The 26,737-nt window shown below is 39.9% G+C and overlaps 1 protein-coding gene across 1 annotated transcript; it reads right to left on the bottom strand.

Moving 5' to 3' along the window:
- Nucleotides 1-958: 958 nt before the first annotated feature.
- On the bottom strand, nucleotides 959-21,089 carry a1cf (apobec1 complementation factor). The gene is made up of 13 exons (XM_084741182.1): nucleotides 20,965-21,089; nucleotides 15,968-16,118; nucleotides 15,737-15,871; nucleotides 15,519-15,649; nucleotides 13,544-13,782; nucleotides 10,997-11,161; nucleotides 10,080-10,177; nucleotides 9,751-9,888; nucleotides 7,248-7,392; nucleotides 5,032-5,276; nucleotides 3,880-4,016; nucleotides 3,253-3,407; nucleotides 959-1,117 (listed from the first exon to the last, which is right to left on the bottom strand). Exons 2-13 carry the CDS (start codon nucleotides 16,067-16,069, stop codon nucleotides 963-965), a joined length of 1,845 nt encoding a protein of 614 aa, XP_084597308.1. The 5' UTR covers nucleotides 16,070-16,118; nucleotides 20,965-21,089; the 3' UTR covers nucleotides 959-962.
- Nucleotides 21,090-26,737: the final 5,648 nt, after the last annotated feature.

The raw sequence follows: 26,737 nt of genomic DNA, 5'->3' as shown, positions 1-26,737 counted from the left end.
CAGACAAACGGCTAGCTGCAGCTAATGTAACGTTAGCCCATACGAAGCTAATTAAGCTATGAGAAAAAGTGAAGCTGAAGCAGATGAAGCTAATTAAACTAGATATACGCTGAACTGGATGCTCCGGGTCAGTCACCTCACTCCTCTGCTTCTTCTTCTTTGGTGCCAGCTGTTTCAGTACCCCGGGCCTGTTGGTATTTTTCTTCTTTTTATCCAGTAAAAGCAGCACTAGATCATCATCAATGATGTTGATTCCATCTTTTTTGTTGTGGCGAACTTCATAATTTACAGTGAACAGTCAGACACCCTGAAATTTGTCTCCTGATTATTTTCAATTTTGTGCCAATTATTTGCGTCACTGTTGGTGTGTAAAGGCCTTAAGACATTCGAAAGAACTACAAATCCCAGTTAACCTAGATATAATAACACAGGGTTACAAAAAAAGATAAAATAACAAAATCTATTTAGCTGATTCAGTTTTTGAACATTGTAAACATAAAACTAGAAACATACAAACAATCTAACAACTGCTAAAGACATTTCAACTGATTGAAGCATTAATTCAAACAGCCAATCACAGGCCGGCTCCTTGATTAACCACAAAATAATCACAGATATGTACGTACACGTAAATAAAGGCAGAAGCGCAGAGACAGAAAAAGATGTGACACAAAAGGAATTTGTTTCAGGGCGACTGATGAGTCCGAAACGTTTTCCAGCAGCGGTTTTCAAAACGTGTCTGTGATGACAGGAAGTCCACAGTGGTTCTGTCTCTGTGAAGAAACTGCAGGCCACCGGCAGCATAAAGGTGCATTCACACTATTCTGCTTTTGTTTCCATAGAAACAGTGAGCTCGTTATCAGCCAGCCAATCAGAAATTTAAAACTTTTTTTTAGCTGAATAAAAAGGGTGAAACAAAATGAAAGCAGTTTAGTGTGAGTGCGTCCTCTGTCACCGCTCCTCTAGAAAACACCATACCCGTCGGTGTGGCGCGTCGCCACAGCAAAGGCAGGGTAGCCCTCGTAGGTGGTGTAGGCGGTCAGGTCCTGACCCAGAGACACGGCCTGCTTCAGCTGGGACGCGACCGCGGACGACGCCGGGCTCGCCAGAGTGTAACCTGGTGACAGACGAGTTTCATCAGTGAGTCTCTCGACGGCCGGTGTGGAGTTAATATTATGTGTTAGTTGGTTATTGATGAGTGTTTTCATTGTTTCAGAGAACGCTCGAGAACTGAGAACCCTGCAGTCGACACTGAAGAACAAAAAACACATTAGAACCATGATCATAATTTAAAATTAAAATTATTTCCACCCCAGGTCAGAAAAATACTGGACCGTAAGAGGAACGACTGCCTCAACCAGGGATGATAACAATTAATCAATGATCGTTAAGAATCTGATCAATCGTGTAAAACTGAATCCATCTTCTAGCAAACAAATCTGAAACATGCTGCTCTTTATGTTTCACAGGCTGCACTCTTAGAGAGAAGGGTTCTTCCTGAAGGGCTGTGGTTCTACCCAAAACAATTTGCGTCCGAAGAACCCTTTTTGGAAGAAGGGGTTTGTCAAGGGTTCTTTGTAAGACTGAGGGCTTCATCAAGAACCCTTTTCATCAAAAGAACCTTTTTTAGAAGAAAGAGTTCTTTGTACCATAATATAAAACAGTTCTCAGTAGAACCCCCTATGTTGGTTCTAGATAAAACTCTTGGAATATAAAAACATTCTTTGTAGAACCCCTGCGTGGATTCTTGTCACCACCCTTAGAAAGGTAGAAAGGTTCTGGATAGAACCCCTGCAGAAGGTTCTAGGTGTAACCATTGCACCATAAATGGTGGTGGTGGTGGTTCTCGTAGAACCTGTCACAGGGGGTTCTAGGTGAAACCTTTCACAGATGGTTCTAGATATAACCCTTTATTTTGGTTTTTAGGCAGAACTCTTGGAAAGGGTTCCAAGTGAACTTTTGTCAAAAGTTCTGACAGGAACCAAAAATGGTTCTCCTATGGGGACAAGCTGAAGAACCCTATATGATTCCACTTTGCAACTTAATTTTTAAGGTTGTATGTAACGCTGTCAGAGACAGTTTAGTAAATGAAACATTTTTAAGATTTTGTAAGTTTGATTAATCAATTAATTGATGATTGATTTTTAATTAAGGAAAGACTTTAGCGTTTACAGCCCCAGTCTCAACCCTTCTCCTGAACTGGATAATCAGTGTTTGTATTGGAGCTGCTCTTTTGGTTTCTTTGCATGTTCTTTAGCACCACCTTGTGGTGTCTGAAATATCTGCCCTGAGGAGGAAGTGAGGTAATAGACAAACAGGAAGTGGTGTTCAGGAGTTTCCTTTTTCCACATGTGAGCATCAGAGTGTCACAATCTTCGTAATCCTTCGTCTTAAAGTCCACAGAACAGCTTCATGTGTAAGTCAGTGACTGTTCTCAGTGATATTAACATGTTTATGTCATGATTTGTTTGGTTTGAGTCCATGTAGACTTCAGTATGATCAGTTCGATGCTGGTTATTTTAAACTACATGACTACATATGGTTCTATTAGTGCTTCAAGCGTTCTTACTTATGTAAATGATATTTACTGTTGTACCTTTATCAGTTGTTATCTATAGTGACAAACTTTTAAGTGGACGTTCACATTAATTTGTCAGTAATATTTTCTCTAAGAATTACTAGAGATATTATTTGCACTTATAAATGTATTTACTTGCTTATATTTTGTGTTCTTTTCACAGTTTTTTCCTTTATTAAATCCTGACAAACACAACAACCTGTCAGTTCCTGAGGGGAAACAAAGCTTAAAGCTTTACAGCTGAAAAATACGTTGTCTGCAGAAACAGCACAGCAGTTTTACATAAAACTTGACTTAAAACTTGAACTGGTTTTGACGTGACGAGGAAAAAGTAACACAGTCTGTAACACTGCAGTTTTTCTCTCTCATACATGATCATTAAAGTGAAAATATAACAATGTTAGATGAGCCGTGTAGACGTCACTTTAACAGGAGTGAGATGAAGAAACATTTAGAAAACCAATTTAAGTGACTCCTACCAGAGACACGTTCCACATGTTGGTATTCCTGATAAATTGTGTTTGTGTTTGCGATGATTTAAAGTTGGAACGTCTGGAGCTTTAAAACCGTCTGTAAGTGGAGGTTAATCTTTGTTTTATGAGCGTCAGCTGACAGTCTGTTAGTGGTTTGTTGAGTGAAGAGTTAGTTGGCTTTGGGTACGGACCTTCACATACCTGGGAAGGCTACTGAGGCCACAGCGGCGGCAGTAGCACAGCCGGCGTCTGCGGCGCCCTCCGTCTGCAGACCGAGCGTCTGCAGGGTGTGTTCGGCTGCATGGACTTTAGCTTCTTCCAAAGCGGCACACAGCTTAGCAGGGGTGAAGGGATGACTGCAGAGAGAGAGTCCAGATCAACGCCTCGTGTAGCTGCATGATACTTAATAATTTGATTTCTGATATGGATATCAATATAAATACGGTGTGATGTGGTGTAAACATGTAGAGAATCAATTTAAACTGAACTGTGTTCTACTGGTTTGCATTAACACTTCATGTGTGCCTCAACCAAGCGCAAGACACACACTTTATATATTTACTAAATCATAAAATGACCATGTTGTTCCTGCAGTGTTCCTGCAGCCTGCAGAGCTTCAGCCTGAGGAGGAAGACTATCACAGAGTGTATCTTAAACAGGATTTCAAACTTATTTAATACACAGTTTGTGGTCCAACTGCAGTCCAACTCACTGTTTGGACTGTTGGACTCATTTTTGGATGTGCTGTTGCAACATTTTGCTCCTCTGAATTGGAGCAGCTCAGCAGAGGTGACTGGGTAAACCTGTCTGTGGTTGTGGTATTCTTACACGTTGGGATACTGTGTGGCCAAAGCTGGTATGGTGATCTTGTAGAGGAAGAGTTGTCTCTGGTCTGGACCGATGGCAGAGTGGAGCTGATAGACCGGCTGACCCCAGTTATTCTTCTGACACAACTCCTCCAGAACCTGACAGACAGACAGACAGACAGACAGACAGACAGACAGACAGACAGGTTTTCAGGGTTTTTATGGGGTCACACCTTTAAGGTTGATTCCAGTGTTTTACAGCTCAAGTCAAGAAAGTGTTGCGTTGTGTAAAAACTGATTCTGGTAAAAGGAGAAATACTGATTCAACTTTCTGTGGAAAGATAACTGACCGTCACCTTTTCTCCACCGCAGTCTCCCTCTCTGTCTGTCTCACATTCTTACATCGTTTGTTGTTTTTCACTTATGTCTTTCATATAGTTTTTGTCTTATTACGTGTTGTCGTGTCTCATTTAGTTTTTTACAGTTTTTGTCCCGTTGTATCTTGTTACATTCCTTGATGTCTTTTATGTTTTATGTTTTCGTCTTATGTCTTTCACATAATTCTTGTCTCAGTTTTCATCTTGTTACGTCTTATGTCTCATTATGTCTTTTATGATGTTTTTGTCAACAAGCGCAACACGATATTTTCATACTTTACAAAAACTTGGTTTAGACCTCCGACAGCAGGTCAGAGAGCCCACATCCTCACCCTCAAACTCTCCACATGAAAAAAATCACAATGTAAATCCTGAGATTAAACTGCAAGTTTGGTGAATGTGGTGGTGTCTAACACAAATGTAACTAACAGTGCTGCAGGTAGTAAGCTCGAAAACTGGACATGCTAATGTTTGCAGCAAATTAAGACAAAGTTTAATCCATTCCTCACGTTTGCTCTGCTGTTTCATGTTTTTGAAAGACTACAAAAAAGATCCCACCGTCCAAACCCATGAAACAGGGTTTACTGCTCTTCTTAGAGCCTCCTGCACATAAAGAGAAATGCAAAGACTGACAGGCGCTTAGTTACAGTTGCTAATCTATGATTGGACTGCTGCTGTTTGCAGAAGGGGCTTCGCCAAGGGTGAGTACCGTGTTGCAACTAACAGAAATGGTGGACAGAACTACAAAAATAAGACCCAAGTTATAATCAGCCTGGTTCTCAGGTGTGTTCTGTTACCTGTGTTGCAGGTTTGATGGCGGCGGCCTTCAGGCTCATGGCGGCAGGGTTCATGGGGGTCAGCTCCATGCCCGGCAGCAGGTCGTACAGCTTCTCCTCCGCCTGCTTGTCCGCTTTCAGGCCATAGGAGGCACCGCCGCTGCCGCCTCGACCCATGGCTCCGACTCCGGCGGCGTAGGCCAGGTAGCCCCGCCCACCTAGCCCCCGCACCCCGGCAGCCCCTACAGGTACAGTCATGTAAATTTCTACAGGAGACCGAAAAGGCAGTGAAATCAATCAAATCACCGGAAATCAACCGGGAAGAAGAATCAGAAAGAGACAATTATTCAGTCAGAGTGAACAGGTACAGTGGAAGCCATGTTACCGGAACTCCACCTCACGTCTATCCACTGTTAGCCCTACAGCGGTAGTCATGGTAACAGTGCATCTATCTATAATTCACTGACGATTATTTCTCTGGATGATTCATTTCCAGTTTGAATTTTTTTTGCACCATCTTTGCACCATCCCTACAAGATTTTATATTTAATTAGCTTAATAAAGTTTCACTTTTGATTCAGTGGATCATGTTTGATTTCTGTTTACATCAACATTCAGGCACATGAGTAAATCTGAACAACACTCTTCTCTCTTGGTCTTGATTTGATACAGTTCATTTGGAGTCTGAGCAGATCATGAAATATTACTGATGAACTGACCGTTCCAGAAGTCACATCCCCTGTAAGTTACTGTTGCCGCGCCTCTCAGGTTCAGTTCTCACATGCAACATATACAGTTTATTTACCATCAAAATTCATAGTAATTTTGTAAAGAATCTGTCCTTGGTTTCAGACAGCGGAACACAAAAGTAGCTTCTTATTTCTAATTTTTACTGAAATGACACCTGGTCCTGGCAGATTTCATCAGTTGTAGCTAACTGGCTAATTAAACTAGCCTTAGCTTCATGAGTTGGTTTAAAACTCCTCCTCCTGCTGATTTTTAATGGTTCAAGCTGATTCATATCAACACGACAGCCCTCTGTAAGGGTCTTAAATGTGTTCTTGATGGCTACAAACCTGATATCAGGCTAAAGTTCAAAGGTTCCACAGAAAAAGTCATTGGTGTAGTTCATTCATAGCTAAATGTTAGCATCATTCTTCTGGTGTTTACGCTTCAAAAATCATAAAAGTGGTGTTCATGTGTGAAGATTATTTCAGCAGTTGCTGCTAGGGGGAGGGGTTTAGTGAGCGGTCAGTTCGCCAAGAATGATTTCATCATAGAAACGTCTATGCTGTCCAGTGAAAGACTTTCATTTAAAGTGGGATAGAACTGGAATTTTAGTATCTGTCAAATGCACATATTTGTAGATTTCGGCAGCAGCAGTTTACGAGACACAAGATTTATTTATCATTTTACAACAGGGGTCTATGGGATGATTTAAATGTGAGAGAGTTTGCCACAGACAGAAGAATACTTTGTGGACATAACTTCTGTTTCTGATAAGTGAAGCCAACGCAGAAATGCCTTAACCCTGCATTCTTTCTAATGATCAGCAGGGGGCGACTCCACTGGTTGCAAAAACAAGTCTGATTGTATTGAGTCCTAATTATAACACGAGAAAGATTGTGATCAGGTGGCTGGGTCATATCTAGAGGGGAACTTGGTACATGTTTTCATTGTGCACGCTGTACAAACTAATTATAAGATGTAATAATGCAGCGTCCTGATGATATGTGATTCTGTAGTGTCCTCCTGTCTAGTTTCATTAATCAACTGATGACTTGTCAGTTCACTTATGAGCTCATAAAACAATTTTATGACTCTATAGAATCAGACCTCTTTTTGTAGCCAGTAGAGTCGCCCCCTGCTGGACATTAGAAATACTGCAGTTTAATGGCACTTTGGCATTGGCTTCACTTTTCAGACCTGGAAGCTACTTTTTATTCTACTGTCCATGAATTTTGCTTCAGCTGCAAGAGGAGCCCAGACTCACACAGAGACAAAAGGTCCGATGTTTTTTTGTTTCATCAGTTTGAAAAACTGACACTGCATGTTTTCTTTATAAGAAGGAATGACATGCCAAGAAGATCCCTCTGCTTGCCTCCAGACTTGTGGTCCTTAGATGTGGGGGCCTCAGCTGGACTTTCTGAAGCCTTTCACTTTCTGTTAGTGAATCTGAGCTCCCTGTGCATCGCTATTTTTAACCCATTTTTAACACAAAGAGCATCTGTCCTCACCTCGAACAGACGGCGTCCTGATCAAACCTCGACCTCCAACATGAGCTTTGGCTGGCGGGAAACGGAACTGACCTGGTATGGCAGTGTAGGCCTGGGGGGCGTAAAAGACAGGCGGACCGAGATAGGCCGCTGAGGGGTCGTAGACCTGTAGGAGGAGAGCGATTACTTTTATCTTTGATGAAAACCACTGGATTAAAATCAACCCAGTCTGGGATCAGTATAGCACAGATACCATAATAGCGAAGTGACTAATGATGAAAAAAGCTTTTGAAATGTGTCCGGTGTTGAGCGAGACGGTTCCATCAGCTGTGAAACAGGTGTGATCCAGTAACCAGAGTAGGGAACTAATGAAGTACCATCACAATGAGTCCACTAAAAACTGTGGACACACTGTGATGGTGTGGAGGAGCTCGGAGGGATTATTGTTGTAGTTTGTGCTGCCTGCAGCGTCTCTCTCAGTACTGGATCAATTTCAAAAGTTCTTGTCACCATTATTCGCAAAAACATGAGAGGTTGAAAAGTACCTACATTATGCTTTATTCTTTCCCAGTATGCGTATAAAAACAACGGACAGATGTCTTGATTTAATCCAGTCACCCAACAGTGATGTAAACAACACCAACACTGAGTCAAGTTAACTCAGTACCTTGTTGGTGTCATGTTGACCCCACACTGGGTTAATCTTTAACTTATTTGGTCTTTAAATTAGTTTTAAAAGTAAAATGTTCAAGACGTGATGTCAGATGAATCACAGGTTTTCATTGACCAGTGAAATATCTCATCAGCTGCTTGATGGATTGGCATTTTGTACAGACTTTTGTGCTCCTCTGAAGACACATCCCACTGATTTTGGCAATCCTTCCTTTTTCTCTAGCGCCACCATGAGGTTCATGTTTCAGCCATGAGTGAATTATGTCGACAGCTATTGGACGGATTAACAACAGGAGGTTAAGAAGGCCAGAACAGGGCAGGAAGTCCAGTTTTAGTCTTCGGTGAATGTGGTTTCTACTGGTTATTACTGTTGGGTTTTGTCTCTCAACAGTAATGATAAGAAAGTATTTTTGTGGCGCTTTCATCGCTTCCCTTCCTCTGTCTCGTCACAGTGTAATGATTTAAAGTGTCCACCAGATGGAGCTGTTCACCACAGTGATGAAGCTTGATGCAGCATCATCAGTGATTTGCTTTTGTATTACAAATTCACATAATCCTAGAGATGTATGTACATGTACATGTATGTGTGTATATGTTTTATTGTAATTGTTATTGTAAGATATACTTGCTACTTATTTTATGTCAGTAGCCCGATTGTATAGCTGGGCTGCAATTTCTCTGATTAAACTGTGGTTTAACTGAAATTATGCTGCACCAAACTTTGAAACTAGCTTAAAATTAAAAAAAGACTACATTTAAAACTTTTTAACGCTCAGTGCAGTTCTTAGTCTAAACACATTAAATTTAAATCTGTTGCATCAAAACTTTAAATTTCAGTTCTAACTGAGAGCCAGTATCATACACAGGCTAGCTAGGCTAACCAACTTTTAACCAGCTAGCAAACAATGTAATTTTTTTTTTTTAACTTTTTAGTTAGCTAACACACCATGTGACTGATGTTTTGTTAACCTTTTAGCTAGTTAGGGAGCTAGCTAGTAAAATGTTAATTTTTTAGGTAGTTAGTAAACAAGGCAATGTTTTGTTAACTGTTTAGTTAGATAACAAACAATATAACTAATGTTTTGTTAATTTTTGTGTTTCTAACTCTGTGCTTTATTCAATCGAAATTGCCGCCACAAACTTGGCGTTGTCGGCAGGATCACTCGTGTGTGATCACCAGGTGGCTTAAGAACCGGGTCTTTCTGGTAAGTTCTGACTCAGGAATACAGGAAGAGATTCTCACCACTGACGAGTCGGGTGTGACAGACGTGTCGGCACGGCAGATTTAGGAAACCAGGAAGCTTCGGGTCTGGGACAAGTTTTTTCTTCAGAAATCAGCTACAACAACAACTATTGATTGTGACTAATAGAATAATGGATTGATGATACCTGCTGTAGTCTTATAATTTTCAGCATACTGGAAATTTCTCCTTTTTACTTTGTGAGCATAGAAATGCTCAAGGGGTGGTAATATGATGGAAACTGCCACCACACTTTTTAGCTACTTAGCTAGCTAGTTAAGTGTTAACTTTTTAGTTAGTTAGCAAACAAGTCATTGCTTTGTTAAGGAATACAGAGCAGGGGAAAGTTAAAGGTTAACTTTAAACTTTCATTTTGTGTTAACCCACTGATGACTAGCGATGACCGATGACTAACTGTCATCCCTAAGTCGTCAAATACCAAACAGTGTTTTGTCACGTCCTCTCGACGACTCATACGGTCAGATGAGGTACCCATTAGTGGCTGTTTGAGACACACAGTCGCTGCTGATGGCGTCTTTTCTTCCAACTAAACGAATGCTGCTGCACATTAGATATTTTGAGACGAAGACTGCCTCCAGCAGGACGTGTACCTGTCCCAGAGTGTAGGCAGCGTAGTCGGTCTGCAGCAGAGATGCTCCCCGTCCTCCAGTCCCTCTGGTGTAACGGACGTAACTGTCTTTGTCCACCGGCTTGGCCAGAGTCACTTCAATGGGAGAGCCATCCACCACCTGGACGGAGGTTTAAAAAAAGAAATTAGAAAAGGTCTCTTTGTTCAACACTCGCGCATCAGGGTTCAGATTCTTCACTTCACTAAAAGTACTTTGACCTACAGCAATGCATCGTGGTCTATGGGATCATCAAGTTTGTCACGTCTCATAGTCTTTTGTAATCGTAGGAAAATAAAAGTTGTCCTGCTGACCTTTCCGTTGAGCGCGTTCATGGCGTTGATGGCGTCCTCTCTCTGAATGAAATGGACGAAGGCGTAGTCTCTGATCTTCTTCACTCGCTCCACCGCGCCTGGAACACAATACACTCATCTGTAAAATCAAGTTTGGATCTTTATTCAGCTCCTGGAGCCGCAAGGTTCAGTCAATTCTGTTAATATTTCATTTGTTCCCCATTTTAGTTCAGTTTTTTTTTAATTCATACATCCACAACAGATTAAAACCAGATAATCGGGATTAAAGAGACGTGACAGGAGACGTCAAGAAGCCAAAGACTCAACTACAGACCTGTTGAAACAGGACAAAAACACTCACTGATAATAATACATAATTACATAATTTAGAAAATAACAGTAATAAACACAAAATAAGAATTAAACATGATGATACAGCTGTTATGTAGAAAACACAGCTTGCACTTGATACGGGAATACTGGCAGCGTTTGGAAACTTAAAGTTTCTTAGTATCTACGTTGCATCTCGAGGTCCCACCGCAACGCTGGGAGGTTTAGTGGACTCATTTTTATGTTGCAGCCACATTCATGGTTGCTGGCTGAGTTGATCTACTGGATCAGTTCCAGAACACTTACGGACGTTTCACACTGCATTTAGCCGCAGGTTTCAGCATGTAAGTCTGTGGTAAAAATATCATTCTTATAAATGAGTGAATAAGTGAATGGATCCTTGTGGTCTTTGAAAACGTGTTATCACATATCGCTCTTTACATCACATGTCCGTAAATCCCTTAAAAATTACTTGCAGAGATTCAAAACTTGCTGCAAATCAATAATCGGTTGCATTATTGTCCCTGTCCCCGCCCCCTGATGCATTTACAGTACATTTCATCATCTGAGCTTTGACAGTCGACTCTCAGACCATCTTGTGTTCGTACCTGGTCTGAGGCTGTTAAACTCCTTCTCAATGGTCTCCTCTGTGGTCTGCAGCATCAGGTTCCTGACGTACAGAATCTTGACGGTTGCCATGGTATCCTCATCTACCTCCACCTCAGGCTCCGCCCAGTCCACGGCGATGGCGTGACCCCACAGCTGAATACGACCTTGGAGAGAGAACAGGCAGGTTGCATTGTGCTGTTTAAGGGCTTTTACTTATTTATTAATGTGACAGTGTTGCCTTCAAGTGACACTGGAAATAATAAGAAACTGGAAAGTAAACTGCTGATTGATGGGCCGTGGCATATTTGTACTAAATATGTTGATTGGTGGTCTGTATAAAGGCTGATCAGATCTTTTTGGACTTCTGTGGTTTTAGAACAATGTGCCGTCAGAACAAAGGACGTTCTCCCTCTGGCTTAGACTGAAGTGTGTTCAATGTAATTAATTGTTTTACAGTGAGGATTGAACAGAAGACAGCAAATCAGAAATGTCCTGGACGTGGCACAAATTCAAGAACTCTCTAAAGGTGCTGATTAGAACTATATAAGGTAATTCAGCATCTCCCACAGGAGAGCCCCTTTTGGTTCTGGTATCATAAAGGCTCTATTTGGAACCCTTTAAGTGAGTTCTAACTATATCCCGTCATAAAGTGTCATACCTAGGGCCATTTTAGACAGGTTTCACCCAGAACCCCTTATTAGAGGTTCTACACAGAACCCCTCAATGGCGTAATGGTTCCACCTGGGGGCTCAATCCAGAACCTTTCCACCCTCTAAGGGTGCCAACAATAATCTATCCAGTGGGTTCTACTAAGAACTTTGTTATATTCCAAGGGTTTTATCTAGAAAACAGCCAAGGATTTCTGATGAGAACCTGTCATATTCCAGTGGTTCTATCTGTTCTACCAAAAGACTAATTTTCCAAAGATTTTATCTAGAACACACTAAGAGGGCTGCATCAAGAACCTTTTTATATAATGATACAAAAAACCCTTGACAAAAGAGTTCTTCAAGGATCTCAACGGCCCTTAAAAAACTAAATTTTCCAAAAATGGTTCTTCTGATGAAAAAGGTTCTTAATGGAACCTTAATGGAACCGTCTTTCAAAGAACCCTTGACAAACTTTCTTCAAAAAACGGGTTCTTCAGAAGCAAATAGTTCTGCAGCCCCCCAAACCTTCCGTAGCCCTTATTTCTAAGAGTGTACTACTCCACCTCTGGTAGTGTTCTCCATCTGAAAAGAGGACGTTCCACCCAACAGAACCAGCAGTGAGTCAGCATATACGGTTCCCTCAGCCTGTCTGGCTTCATGTTGCACAAACAGTTTGTGTTACGCAAACGACCTGCCTGAGTAGAAGCAATAAAACAGATTCTGTATCTTATCACTTCAGGGAGACGCAGCCCGTCATTATCACTCACATTAACAACTGAAACCTGTGACGGACACTTTAGAACCTTAGGAACCGGCAGGAAACACGGATGTTTGAGTGTGTTTGGGGTTGTTTCTGATCACTCCCATCACACAGAGTTTATCTTATCATCACACCTATCGGAGCTCTTCCTCCGTTGGACACTGACGCAGTGACAGGCTGTGATTGGCTTACAGTCAGTCAGAAGGAGACTTTGATATTTTTTATTATGTTGTGTTTATTTTTACAAGCAGTTTGATGCTTTGCATGTTGGTACTCTGGTGATTTTAAAATAACTTGCTTAGCAAAACCAATATGGCTGCATCCCAGCAGTCACTTCAGTTTACAGTTTCTTCTGTCTTTTATATCAGTTTATGTCTTTTTCATCGTTTTCATCTTGTTACATTTTTTTTTATCTTCTTACATGTTTTGTGTCTTGTTACGTTTTTTATGTCGATTTCATCTTCTTACATCTTTCATGTCATTTTCATCTTGTTGTCATTTTTGTCTTCTTACGTCTTTTACGTTGTGTTAGTCTTATGTTTTATGTTGTCTTCATCCAGTTGTCTTTTCGTTGCTTTTGTCGTATCTTTTGTGTTATTTTCGTCTTCTTACGTCTTTTACGTTTCGTCACATCTTGTTACGTCTCATTACACCTTAATGTCTTTTTCTTCTTGTTATTTCTCTAGACTCGTTTTTGTCTTTCGTTTTCATCTTCAAGTCTTTCTTGTCCTGTTACGTCTTACTTTTTTAGTCTTGTGTCTTTCTTGTCTTGTTACATCATTTTCATTTTGTTTTGTTGTTTTTGTCTGCCACATTGTTTTTCATCTTGTTACATTTTTTCCCCTGACTTTTCATCTAGTGACATCATCAGGCCAATTTTAATTTGTCCAATACTTTGCTTTTTGACCACACACCTGCAGAACTAATGACACTCCCATCAGCCTCAGCTACAATTTATAATTAGCATTTTTAGCATGCTAACAATCCTAAACTGTTAAACATCAGCATGTGAACATTGTTATTGTGAGCCTGATAGCATGCTAATGTTAGCATTTCACTCAAGTGTGTCCAAACACAGCCTTAAAGAACAGGGAGCAGAGAAAAATAAAGTTCAGTGATTGGTGTTTGGCGTCTACCTGGCAACAGTTTGCGGCGGGCCATAGCAGCTGCTCGGTGGCTCTCATACTCCACAAAGGCGAAGCCTCGGTTCTTGGATTTGTCGGCGGCACTGGGGTACACGATGACGTCGACGACCCCGTCAGTGACCTTCCTCATCTCAGTCAGGATCTCCTCACGCTTCTTGGTTTTAGGAATCCCGCCCACAAACAGACGGCAGTTGTCGACGCTGGCGCAAACCCCGAGGAGGCGGCCATTTCTGTACGACAGAAGGGAAGCGCAGTGGTGAGAAAAATGTAAACCAATAAAATCAATTTAAAGAAGGTAAATCATAATTTAACAGGTGCTAATTTGTTGATAATGTGCCGTAAGATGGCAGGAAAAGGCTTCGATCACAGGTTCCATTTTAGATCCAGACAGGTGAGTGAAATACCTGAAGCTGTCAACAGATGTTCCCTCACTCTTATTATGTGCAAAGATCATTGGGAAAAAAGGTTGAGAACATTAAAAAGCTTCTCACAAATGCTTCAAGTTAAACCTAAAACTGACCTAAAATGAGGTGTTCCAAAGACTTCAGCTGGACTCAGCTGGGGGGGGGGGGTTCCTACACGGATGATAAGATATTTCCTGGTGGGTTCTGCAGTGGGTTCTTGGGCTAATGTGTTTTTCGGTCATTGTGTTTGAAGGTCTTCTGGTTGCTTGCTGGGAATTTCTTATGTGGTTATGAGATGTTCTAGATGGTTCTAGCTTTGTTTTGAAGTGATCACTAAAGTGTTTGCAGTGTTTGCCCAAGTGTTTTTACACCATGTCAGAGAGTTCTACTTAGAACCCAACATAAAGAATTATACCTAGAACCATCTGTGAAAGGTTTCACCCGGAACCCCCCGTTAGAGTTCTACTGATTACCCTTCTATGGTGTAATGGCTGCACCCAGAACCCTCTCTGGAGGTTCTATCAAGGCCACTCCAGGCACCAGGGTGCTAACAAGAGCCTATCCAGAGGGTTTCTACCAAGAACCTTTTATATTCCAAGGATTTTATCCAGAACACACTCTGGGTTCTATGCAAAAGCTTTTTATTTTCCAAAAGTTTTATCTAGAGCCCACAAAGGGGTTACTACAGAGAACCTTTTTATATTCCAAGACTTTTATCTGGAACCTACACAGGTTTCTAGATAAAATAACCTTTTTATGTTAAAATATAAAAACCTTTGATAAATCTTTTTTTTTACATACAGAGTTCTTTAAGAATTTAAGAACTCTTTTCTCTAAAAAGGGTTGTTTGGATGAAAAGGGTTCTTAATGGAACCTTTAGTCTTCATGTGGGGATCTTCAGGAGCGAGTGGTTTTGGGTGGAACCATAGCCCTTCAATAATGAACCCTTTTTGGAAACCTTATTTCCAAGAGTGTAGGAGGTTGGTTGAAAACGATTTAGCCTTCTGAATTTACTGTCATTGTCAAAAACTGACTGAAAATATTCTGGACGACTGGACAGCTCCTCAAAAGTGAGTCCAGAACATCTGGATGTCCCCCTGGTGGCTGGCTGCAGTATAGGTCATAAATCTCCTCCATGTTAGCAGATGGCATATGGACCAAATTAAAACATCAAAGTACACTTTAATTAATCTTTTCCAAAGACGGTTATGTATCCAGGAGTTTTTGGATTCATTTTTGCAGTGGAAGAAAGTTGAGTCAGACACCTTTGTTTACAGTTGATGATGTACATAAATACACAGCATATGTAGGTATATAAATCAAGTGCTCCTAAGTTTAGTAATGTGTTTCCCACACTGGTCCATTCTTAGGACTCTTTTATTCACCACATATGCTTTTATGCAGACGATACTGTTTTATAGCCCTCAGATTCCTCTATTACTGTGGAGAATCTACAGTCTGTTTGTAGCTCAAGATGGCAGCGCTCATATTTGGGATCATTTGTCTTCACGCACGGCCATCTTTGTTTATGTCAACTGTCTGGAAAAGAACCAAACCCTGACCTGATCTCGTAGTTGTTGAGCTGCTTCATGGCTGCCTTGGCCTCCTGTTTGGTGCTGAAGGTGACGAAGGCGTACCCTCGGTTGTTCCCGTTAAAGTCCATCATCATCCTCACCTCGTAGATCTTACCAAACTGGGGACAAGAGGAGAGACATGCAAAACGATGTGAGAACAACGTGAAGAACTTGAGGGAATAAGATATCAGACTGCGGTCTCTCACCTTCTCGCACAGCGGGACCAGTTCGTCCTCAAACAGATCTCTCGGTAGTTTCCCCACAAAGATCTCGCTGCCTCTCTCTGGGGGCGGGCCCTCCCAGTCGGGCGGTGGGCCGCCGTACCGCCGCTGGCCGTTCTCCTGAAGCACAGCCCCCACAAAATAAAAAAATGTAATAAAAAAGACACAGAACTGATTTTAAAATATGTAACATGGACACTCTGAGGAGCCTCCCACCTGCTGCAGTTGGTATCCTGTGCGTTGCATGAGCGCCCGCAGTGCCGCCTCCTTCTGCGTCCCCGTCAGTCCGTCCCCGCTTGCTTTCTGATTGGATTCCATTGGGTGTGATTGACAGCGATATGTAAATCAGGGAAATTAGGGGTGCTCACTGCAAAACAGGCCAAAACAAAAATATGCACGTTATATATTTTTGTTAATCAGAATTAAACACACAAATGTCCTCAAAAATCATCATATATATTTCTGGAAATGTCCTAAAAACAATTTCCCAATTTTTCTGAAAATTTAAAACACATACCTAAAATTATCTTCCTTCTCCAAAAAAATCTTTTTTTTAAAAAATGTCCTAAAATGTCTTCACTTTTCAAAAATTTAAGAATTTTTCTGAAAACGTCCTCACTCTCTAAAATTGTTCCCACTTTTCAAAAATATCCAAAATATATTTCTCTAAAATTAAAACAACTTCCTAATTTTCCAAATCCAACCACACTTAACATTAATGTCCTCATTTCCTAAAAATGTCCTCTTCCTCCAAAACTATTGTCCTTTTCTAAACATCCACAGATGTCCTGTCCACATCTGTACACCTCTGTTGACGTAAAGTTAGAGACTTCTGATTGGTCATCACTGGCAGGACAAATCTCCCTCACTGTCTTTGAGCCTCGGTGTCCAACAGATCAGACGTTGGCTGTCCTGATCAGCTTCTTTTTTATTATTTTAACTGTATCCTGACACAAACGTCAGTGCTGTCAGTTGTCCTCACTGAAATAAAGACGTTGGTGTCCACATCGGACCCTGCTGATCCTCAGCCTGTTTTCCTGCTCACAACAACAGATACGAGCAGCAGCAGAGAGGTCAAGGTCTGTCCTGTAATCATTGACAGAGTCTCTGAACAGGCTGCAGCCTCGGTGTCTGTCTCACTGTCTCACTGAATGGAGGGACACAGGGAAGTACGAGAACCCAATTTTACTTCCAAAGCAGTCTGTCCTGTAAACCCTCGCACCAAACCTCAGTCCTCAGCTTATAAATCTAAAACTGCAATATATGGAAATTAAACAAATAGAAATACAAGAATTGATGTAAAATTATGTACAAAAATATGCATCAAGCTCTAGTAACACTGTAAAAACAATCGTGTGTGTGTGTGTGTGTGTATTGCACAGTGAGTTTTATTTGTAAAGAACCAGAATTATTTCAGGACACTCTGCATCTAGAGCAGGTGTGGACCGTCCTCTTCCTGAACCCGACTGTCCCCAACAAGAGCAGCACTGAGACAAGAACTCAGGACACTGTCAGGACAAAAACACTACGCTATCTAAGCATGTCCTCACTCTCTAAAATATCTTGACTTTCTCAAAACATCCTCTCTCTATAAAAATGTCCAGAACCGTCTGAACCTTTCTGAAACATGAGATGTTACGCTGAACTGTTGACAGGGTCACGGACGCCCAGGACTCATGGATGCTGGTGGGAAGCGAAGACGAACCCGACAGCTCTGATCCCAACAGAAGAACGACTGCGGCACAAACTGCTGAAGAAGTTCATGTTGGTTCTGATAGAAAGTTGTCAGAACACACACATGTATGACCGGTCAGTGTCCACGCTGACCCCCGTCCAACGAAAGTCTGAAGGTGCTGACAACGGAGGCGCACAATGATGCAAAATAAAACTAATCAATACTTCAAGTTAAAAGTGTTAATGTGTGAAGTAACGATCCTCTTTTTCATCTTATTTCTTTCATGTCATTTTCGTCTCAGTACATCTTGTTCCGTCTTTTAAATCGTTTTTCATGTTGTTACTTCTTTTTTTTTTTTTTTTTTTTTTATGTTGTTTCTGTCTCCTGTCCTCTGTGATGTCCTCTGATGGATGTCCTCGTCCACTCAGGTTAAAATCAGTCCTGATGTTGGAAGGCGGCGCACAATGATGCAAAATAACAATAATCAATAATTCTTCTCTTGACAGACACGGAGACTCTGGTGGAGAAAAAGTTCAGTTCAGTTGTCTTTGCACAGGAACAGTCAGTAGAAATGTCCTTCAGAGGACGACTTTTTACTTTTATACTTTGAGGACATTTCAGAGTCTGATCTTTTTCACTTTTGCTGCAGTAAACAGGTTGAATGACAGGTTGAGTACTTCTACTTTTACCAGAGTCTTTTTTTTACACAAGTATCTGAAGTTTTTCTGGACTTCAACCACCTCTGTCTGTAGGTGTGTATTTGTGAGACAGAACCACAGACAGAGGAGGACACGTGGATTATCATTTACATAAACAACGCAGCCACTGACAGGAGGACAAAGACACACACAGCTGAGTGGCTACTTAAAGCTAAAAGTTGAAGCTAACCCTCTGAACCTTAACCAAAGGCTGATTTAATCACTTTAATGCTGCTGCATCTTCACTGCATCCATGATCACAAGAGACACTGAGAGACGGTCACTTCACATCACAGAGGAGGAAGGCGGGGACGGACGGGAGACAAAAGACAACTCATAGAGAGAGAGAGGTTGAAGGTCTTTACATGATGATGATGATGATGATGATGATGATAAGAGCTTGTTTATTTGCCTGCTGTAAACACCACAACATTTGAATCTTCAGCCTTTTTAATGTTAGTTTCCTTCTTCATTCTTTTTGTCTTTGTCAACAACAAAACAAATAATTGATTAATGGAGAAAATGATCAACAGATTGATTGATAACGAAAGTAACTGTTACATAAACGACTTGAAAAATAGGTGCAAACATGTGGAGCGCACCAACTAGTGATCAATCTGGCAATAGTTTTTCCACTAATCAATAAGTCGTTCGCTCCATATTCATTCATATTTCCATGCAGTTATAAAACACACGGAGCTGCTGACGATGTCGACGATAAAAGTTATTTAATGATTTGAATGGATGAAGCAGAGACGTTTAAAGGTGAACTGGTTCATGTGACCTTAGAGTCAAACAGGCAGCTGAAATCAACCAATCAATACTGCTGAAAGAGGGGCGTCTAACACACACACACACACACACACACACACACACACACACACACACACACACACGCACACACACACACACACACGCACACACACACACACACACGCACACACACGCACACACACACACACACGCATTGATCAGAGCTGTGGCCTCCGACCAAAGATTAATTCAGTTCTCAATGAATCGATCAGCTTCTTTCAATTGATCGATGAACAGTTTCCTCCACCAAACAGAAAAATCCTGATTTGATTAAACAAAGAAACGCAGCAGATCCTCACAGCTGAGCTGAATCTATGGAAGCCCATTTGTGCCAATACAAGAAGAATTAAAGACGAAACAAACATGAGACACGATCAGGCAGCAGCAGACCAGCAGCTCCTGTGTTCTGTGAGCTAAAATCACTGATTTTATGAATGGAGTTTGGTTGGTTTGTAGACGGTGAGATTCGTCTGATAGAACGGTGGTTTCCTGTCAGAAAAGTCTGTCTGACAGAAAGAAATAGAGATGAGAATATTCTAAGTGTAGTTCACACTTAAACTGATATTGATATTTTGTTTTTGTTTATTTGTTTTAACTTTAAAAAGTTTGTTTCCGAGGTGCCTGAAAAGACAAGCTGATGTAATTTCATTCAAAGCAAAATAAACTTTTGTCGTCAAACAAACTTGATATTAATTCAGTAAATAAATAAATTTAAGACATGAAGTTGGAAAGTTTAATGAGTTTATTGATCTCTGTACTTTTTAAGTCAAAGCTCATGGTTAGAAGTTCTGCAAGAAAAATAAATTTAATTCACTTTAATAATTCAAACTTGTATATTTACTTTTAGTTAATGAGAAAAGTTGGTTCCACTAAATTCAAGTATACATTTTCAAATATTAAATGGATATTATTTGTGTTGTTACAGAGATTTCTGCTTATATGTTACATGTTTGAAACATTAATAATAATAATAATAATAATAATAATAATAATAACAATAATAATAATAATAATAATGATAGTACATTAGTAAAGTTGTTAGTTAGTTGGTTCCACTAAATGCTTGTAACACACGTATGTTTATTACATTTATATAAGACATACTACACACTTTTTAATACTTTTTTAAAAATCATATTTTTCAGGCAGTTTTCTTACAACTAACATGGTTCTGACTGCAGGCCTTTTACTTGTAATGAAGTATTTCTTTAATGTGGAAGTACTGCAGTAAAGTATCCGAATACTTTGTATTATATTTAAGGAATTTATGAGATTGAATTTAAGACTCTCTGTGTCTCCATGATTCCATGTCAAAAAATTACAATGAAGTGCATTTAATTAAAGTATATTTAGTATACTTTAAAAGTGTGTGATTTTTGAATGTGCTAAATATGATAATTATATGTAATTACTGTTGTTAAATGTATATTAAAAGTGTATGTGACAGACATCATTAAGAGACATTTAAATATACTTCAGTACAACTTTTCTTAATACTTCTACACTTTTTAAAACTTAATAAATAGTTTATATCTACTTATATTTACATTTACATAATTAATTATATTCATTTTTTGTATAAGTCTATTTAAAGTGATTAAAACATACGTACAGTAGAAAAAAGTAAAGCATTAGTATAAATAGTTGTACTGACATGTTTAAGTATTGTTTGTATTTCAGTATATTTTAAACAACTCATGATACATCATTATCAAACTACATCAAGATGACATTAGTGCACTTTTAGAACATTAATCAAGTTTAGATGGACGCACATTAAATACTGTGAAATGAAGTGTAGTTGTTATTTAAGGTGAGGTAACACGTTATTCTGCTCACTGTTTGTTCAGTTAGCCGCGTTTAGCTTCGCTGATGGCTACTGTTCATCAGACACCAGCGAAGAAGAGTGGCCAAGCGTCACTCACTTTACACACCCTCTCTCTCTCTCCTTGTGTCTTTAAATAAATAAAATAATATTCAAATAATAAAAAACTTCATTTATTTCGATGAAAAACAGAAAAACTCACCTGAGCAATTTCAGAGATCACCTCCCTCCGATCAGAGCTGTGTCATTCTGAACAGCGCGTGTGTGTGTGTCACTGTGTGTGTGTGTGTTCACGTGTCATCAGGGGCCTCACTGTGTGTGTGTGTGTCCGTGTCCGTGTCCGTGTGTGTGTGTGTGTGTGTGTGTGTGTGTGTGTGTGTGTGTGATCACATCATATCAAACTCCAAAGGTTCACTGTCTTGGTGTTAGCTTTACGAGCCGGCCAGCGTTAATGTTTAACCTGCTGCTATCTGTGGACACACACACACACACACACACACGCGCGCGCACACACACACACACACATGCAAATACACACATGTAACACACACCAAACTAGCAGAACTACGTGTGTGTGTGTGTGTGTGTGTGTGTGTGTGTTAGTAGGTGAAGAGACTTCTCTGATGCAGATAGTGACTGTCGGTCAAAGGCCTCCTGCAACACACACACACACACACACACACACACACACACACACACACACAGTGAAAACATGGCAGCTGTTACACTCTTTCTTCTGTCCAGTTTCCCTTGTTAAATAAAGTTCAATTTTTAAAAGAGATGCATTTAAAGCCGCTCTAAATTGGTCACATGACTCTGTGTGACGTTCAGTGTCTCTGCTCACTTCATTCATCAAATAGCTAGCTTGCTGCATTTGCACTACTTTTTCACCCTCAGCTGTGACTGTCAGGCTCACATCTGTATCACTGCAGCTGGATAGTTGACCAGTGGAGGCAGTGAAGCTGTCAAACTGTAAATAAAGATGGCCGCCGTGTCTCTTTACACTGCACAAAATGAAATCAAAATATTTCTGATACGAGCGCAGCCATCTTGTTCTGGTATCATCTGGAGGTAGAGTCTGTGCAGAACTGATCAGGGTTGGAGGTGTGGTATCAATCAGAGCTCAGCTGTCAATCATGACGTGAAACCTTCTTTTTATATCATCAGATAACTGATTAAAACTAAACTGAAGAGAAAAATGAACACTTGAACAAACACCAGTGTGGTAAGAACGACCTAAAATGACACAAACCATCTTTAGGAAACATTTATTTGAAGTGTATGTTGACTTCTTTAGTTTTAGTCCCATCTGCTAACATGGAGGGGGTGGAGCCTGTGACTTACACTGCAGCCAGCCACTGGGGGGTGATAAAGATATTCTGCCTCACCTTTGGACGTTTGCGGAGCTGTCATGGTGTCCACCTCAGGCTCCACCCAGTCCACAGTTTATGTAAAAAATAACATTATTTTTTATTAAATTATGTTAATTCAAATTTCTACATGTGTTTATTTCATTAATGCACATAAAGTTAAGGTGAACTTTTACATACACACGAGTTTATTGAAAATTATATATAAAGTTAAGGGAAAATTCCACATAAACCTTATGTGTTTATTCAAGCACCCCACAAGCAAGGACAGTTTTAAAAAAGTTAAAACTTTATTCTAAATCCAACATTACATTACATAGGAAGTCAAGCATACTTGCACAATCAAAATGAGGAATTGTTCACATCCAACATTCAATAATGATAGCGATGTGTGTGTGAAATAGCAGGGAGAATATGACAAACATAGCTGTGCACATGCCAGACAAGTGTCCACCTGAATAAATCTGTCCAAGCCCTGGAGAAGGTAGTTCACAGCAGCTCTGGGGCTGCAGAAATTAACAAGAGGAGGAAGGTGGACCAAAGAGAAGGGAATGAATTCAAATAGGCAAACAAGTATCTAATGAAAACACCAATGTCAAGCCAAAATGTGGCTAGCTCAACGTCCAGCGCTGTATTTGTGAGCGCTTACTGGAGCAACTTTATCAAAAGTGATTGGACCTTTGGAGTCTCTTTGTTACCATCCGAGGTCATCAGCACTTTGTGGAAGATATCAAATGTGTATTTGAGTTGCTGGGAATAATTTCTGTTGAGCGTGCGATTGAGTCCAAAATGCATGGAAAATTTTAAGGAGATCCTCTTCAGGTTGTTTAGGCGCTCCACGCCCTCACTCACCACTCCAACAGCCTCTGGTTTGTCCTCTTCATCAGCACCTCCTTGGCAATTCTTGTTCTAATCTCTCTCTTAGCTTCCTCACAGTTCACAGTCTAATGGTGAAAAAAAGACCATTATGAAATAACGAAAACATTGTAAGTTAAATACCGAAAGCTTACACTAAAATGCTACTAACCAAGTGTGTTGTTGTCCTTGTTGAGGTTGACACGCAGACCTCTGACTAGGGATGGGCACGATTAATCGATGATTGATAATTGATCATTAAGAATTTTGTCGATAACGTAATTTTTTTTCGATTTTTCGACAGTGTTAAACAGAGTTCATGTAGTGTGCGTCGAGAAAGCAACGTAATGAATTTCAGTATGTGGCGGTAGTAAAATATCCCACCAGCGGGGGGCGATATAGCAGAGAAAACCGCCTGAGCTGACTTCTGCCCTGCCGCCGTAAACATGAAGCGTGCACGGCGAACAAAAACACGTAGGTTAAGTAAGTTATAGCTCAGGACAGTTACCACCGTAGCCTTCATGTAAACCTATAGGCCTATAATGTGTTATTGTTATGTGGGACCTCCCTCTCTCAGTCGTGCCTTCTGGCAAAAAAAAAAAAAAAAAAGGTCAGCTGCGAGTCTACTTTGTTCTTTGATTAAATGACTATTAGTTAATAATATGATGTTTTATTTTTGTGTTTAAAAGAGGCGAAATGTAGCCTATTTATTTTGTTTTAGAGAATAGCCTACTGGCTCTTATTTTGTTAAGATCCCGAGTCCCGACGCCTCCGCGTACGTCTATTTCTATTGTTTAACAGTTGCACATTTAAATTGTAAATCGCGCAAGACGTGGATTAAAGTTCTCCTTAAATTATTATTATTTATTATGATTTTTTATTCTGTCTAAAAGAGGCGGAATTGTATTTTGTTTGAGAAAATAGTACTGTCACCGGCTTTTATTTTGTGAGGAGTTTCAGCCCGACGCCTCACGGTGTTTTGTTTAACAGTTGCACATTTAAACTGTAGCCTAAATTGTGCAAGAGGATTGTTGGATTAAATTGAGAAAAATCAGACTGCCTGTGGTATTTTTAATCATTTTTTCTATCAGACATTTCTTAATGATTAAATCGATAATTGATCGTTAATTCTCATGATTATCGATCAAAAAGTTTGTCGAAAATGCCCATCCTACCTCTGACACAGTCTCATTTTCTTCAATGTTGTGTGAAAAAGAAGGCATATTAAATACGAGTCTCCAATCTTGAATTTAAGACATTTTCCTGGACACAGTTTATAACCACCTTATTCTTAATACAATGATTACGATAGCCAACTTTAAAATCTCTCTATTTGAACTATCAGGGTTGATCAGAAATTATGATCCAAAAGAAAAAGAATATATATAGTTGCATTGTAGTTCTGTTCTGGTTAATGTTTTTTTTTAACATACTATCTGTCAACTTGATGATTGGACAGATTTGGCTATTGTCATCCTGCATAATCATGACCAATGTATGGGAAGTCAAATTTTGTTGACTGACAGAAGTTTATGTATCACTATAATGCCTCTGATGTGTATACTTGGGTTCTATTGTGTCACACAGAACAATGTAATAAGTGATTAAGAACATTTAGCAAATCAAGAAAGAGAACACTGGAAAAATATTCTTTTGCCTATTTTTTTTTCATGTCTGACATTGTTGCAGGATCACGTTCACACACTTTTTAATGGACTAAATGAAATGAAACAGTACACAGAAGGACACAAGCACAGTAGTTTGACCAGCTTTTTGGCCTATTAATCATTGAGAATACCCATGATGTCCACATGTTATCCAATTAGGTGCGTAAATATATACGGCTTATAAAGATCAAATAAACAATTTGTTCCTGGACAGATTTTTTGATTAGCTGATGAATTTTCTTAATATTTTTTTTTTAATTAGCTAAAATCACATACCTGCCATCATAAAATCCTACGGTTGGTTGATTTGGTTTCACACTACAAATGAACCACATCAGAGTCTACTAGGAACCAGACTGACTCATCCTTTTCAAGCAGTCTCACTCCAATTTTTTGGTCCACACCAATGTTCAAATGACAGCTTTCACAGTAGTCCACTTAAACCAAACTAACTAGGCAAATGGACCATGGCCTGTTTTAACTGAACAAAACAGACTAGGTCAACAATCAACCTCAGAAATGCTGTCAATCAAACCCTGGTGCAGACTAAACAGTGTGAGCTCAGCCCACTTCTGTTGTGGTTCATTTGAAAGCAAACCAACTAACCACAGGATTTTATGACAGCAGACAGCATGTGATTTTAGAATAATTTTAAATGCTAAACTACAAATAAATCCATCTGCTGATCTTGAAATCTGTTCAGGAAGTCATTTCTGAACAGCCATGAACAGGCTCTGTATATTTCTGCAAACTATTTGGTAATCATGATAACACAAATGTATGTCAGTGCAGGTATGTTCCCTGAAGAAGGGATCAAAAGCAGGTAAAACTGTTGTGCTTATATCCCACTCCATGTACTTTGTCAGTCCATAAAATTCATCAAAAGGTGTGTAGCAGTGATCCAACAGTAATTAGCCCCAAATCATTACGGTATAAGCCACATCTACCTGTTAGTCATTAATCATAACATGCAGTTGATTTGCTGTCAGATACTTAAGTTTATAATCAGTTTCTTCACATCAGACGCATTTAAGTGCTTCATAAACTTTTGTCAGTCACAGCAATTTGACTTCCCCAAGTCGTTTCTGATGATGCAGGATGGTAATCGCCATAGCTGTCCAATCAATGACTTACCTTTAATTCATCTGTAATGTGTCAGTGTCGACATGAACCACACCAGGACTAAAATGCAACAAGATGTCATTTTGTCCTTGATCCTGACCACATGACCCAGCTATGAAAACACCCTTAAAGTTATACTGATTTGTATAAAACTCTGTGAAATTCCACTAAAAAAAATTCTAGTTTTAAGAACATGGGAACCTTTTTCAACCAAGTGTTAGACCGAAAGGAAGATTTTATTTTGCTAAATATTGCAATGGTTTAATGCACTCACCTTAGCTATCAGAGCCAAGAGCAGCCGGATCTTCTTTCCAGCAGCGCCCCCTCTGCTACCGAAGATCTTCATTAAGTTCGCTGTGTGTTGGTCAAGTTGTCCGAGGAACTTGGCTTGAAGTGGTAAAGTTGTTACACACATGTATTCAGTATTTATCTGTGAAAGAAAATACATGAGATATCTAAAATTGATTACTGCAGCCACAGCACTGTTCCAAAATCTAAATGTTTTAATAATTATAATTTATATAATTATTGAGGAAGGACAGAGAACTGTTTTGGTCTTATTCTCAAGTTTTTTGTTTTGTTTTTTTGTCTAACATGCAGATGAATTTAACATTTTAATAACACCACAGCTTCTGTTGTGTATTTTCAAGATGGTTAGTGAAGCAAATTCAAATTATTCTGCTACCTTATTTTACCAGGCTTTGGCTGGTGCTAAATTTGGTCCTTGAATAATACCTTTACGACTATTACATCATCCATAAGTTTCACATACCAACCAGATCACTTCAGTTGGGGCGCAAACATAATTAAACTTAACTTAACAAGTTAGCAAGACGAGGGGCGAGTCCGAGCAGCAGGTGCTAACGGGAGTTATTTGGCGGGGTTGAGCGAGTCACAAACTGAAGCCATATTGGCATCTAATGCTAAGCCAGCTAGCAGATGCTAGCAGACCATGATGCCA

The sequence above is a fragment of the Lutjanus erythropterus genome, chromosome 17, assembly GCF_056507025.1.
Source record: "Lutjanus erythropterus isolate fLutEry1 chromosome 17, fLutEry1.hap2, whole genome shotgun sequence".
Lineage (NCBI taxonomy): Eukaryota > Metazoa > Chordata > Actinopteri > Lutjaniformes > Lutjanidae > Lutjanus > Lutjanus erythropterus.
Note: the sequence above shows the minus strand (reverse complement) of the source record. Positions and strands in the feature narration are given on the sequence as shown.

Coding starts and splice junctions, on each gene's coding strand:
- a1cf (XM_084741182.1), bottom strand. CDS start 16,069: ATGGAATCCAATCAGAAAGCAAGCGGGGACGGACTGACGGGGACGCAG. Junction 10,178..10,996: donor GTTTAACAGCCTCAGACCAG/GTACGAACACAA, acceptor ATTGTGTTCCAG/GCGCGGTGGAGCGAGTGAAG. Junction 3,408..3,879: donor GCCACACAGTATCCCAACGT/GTAAGAATACCA, acceptor CTCTCTCTGCAG/TCATCCCTTCACCCCTGCTA.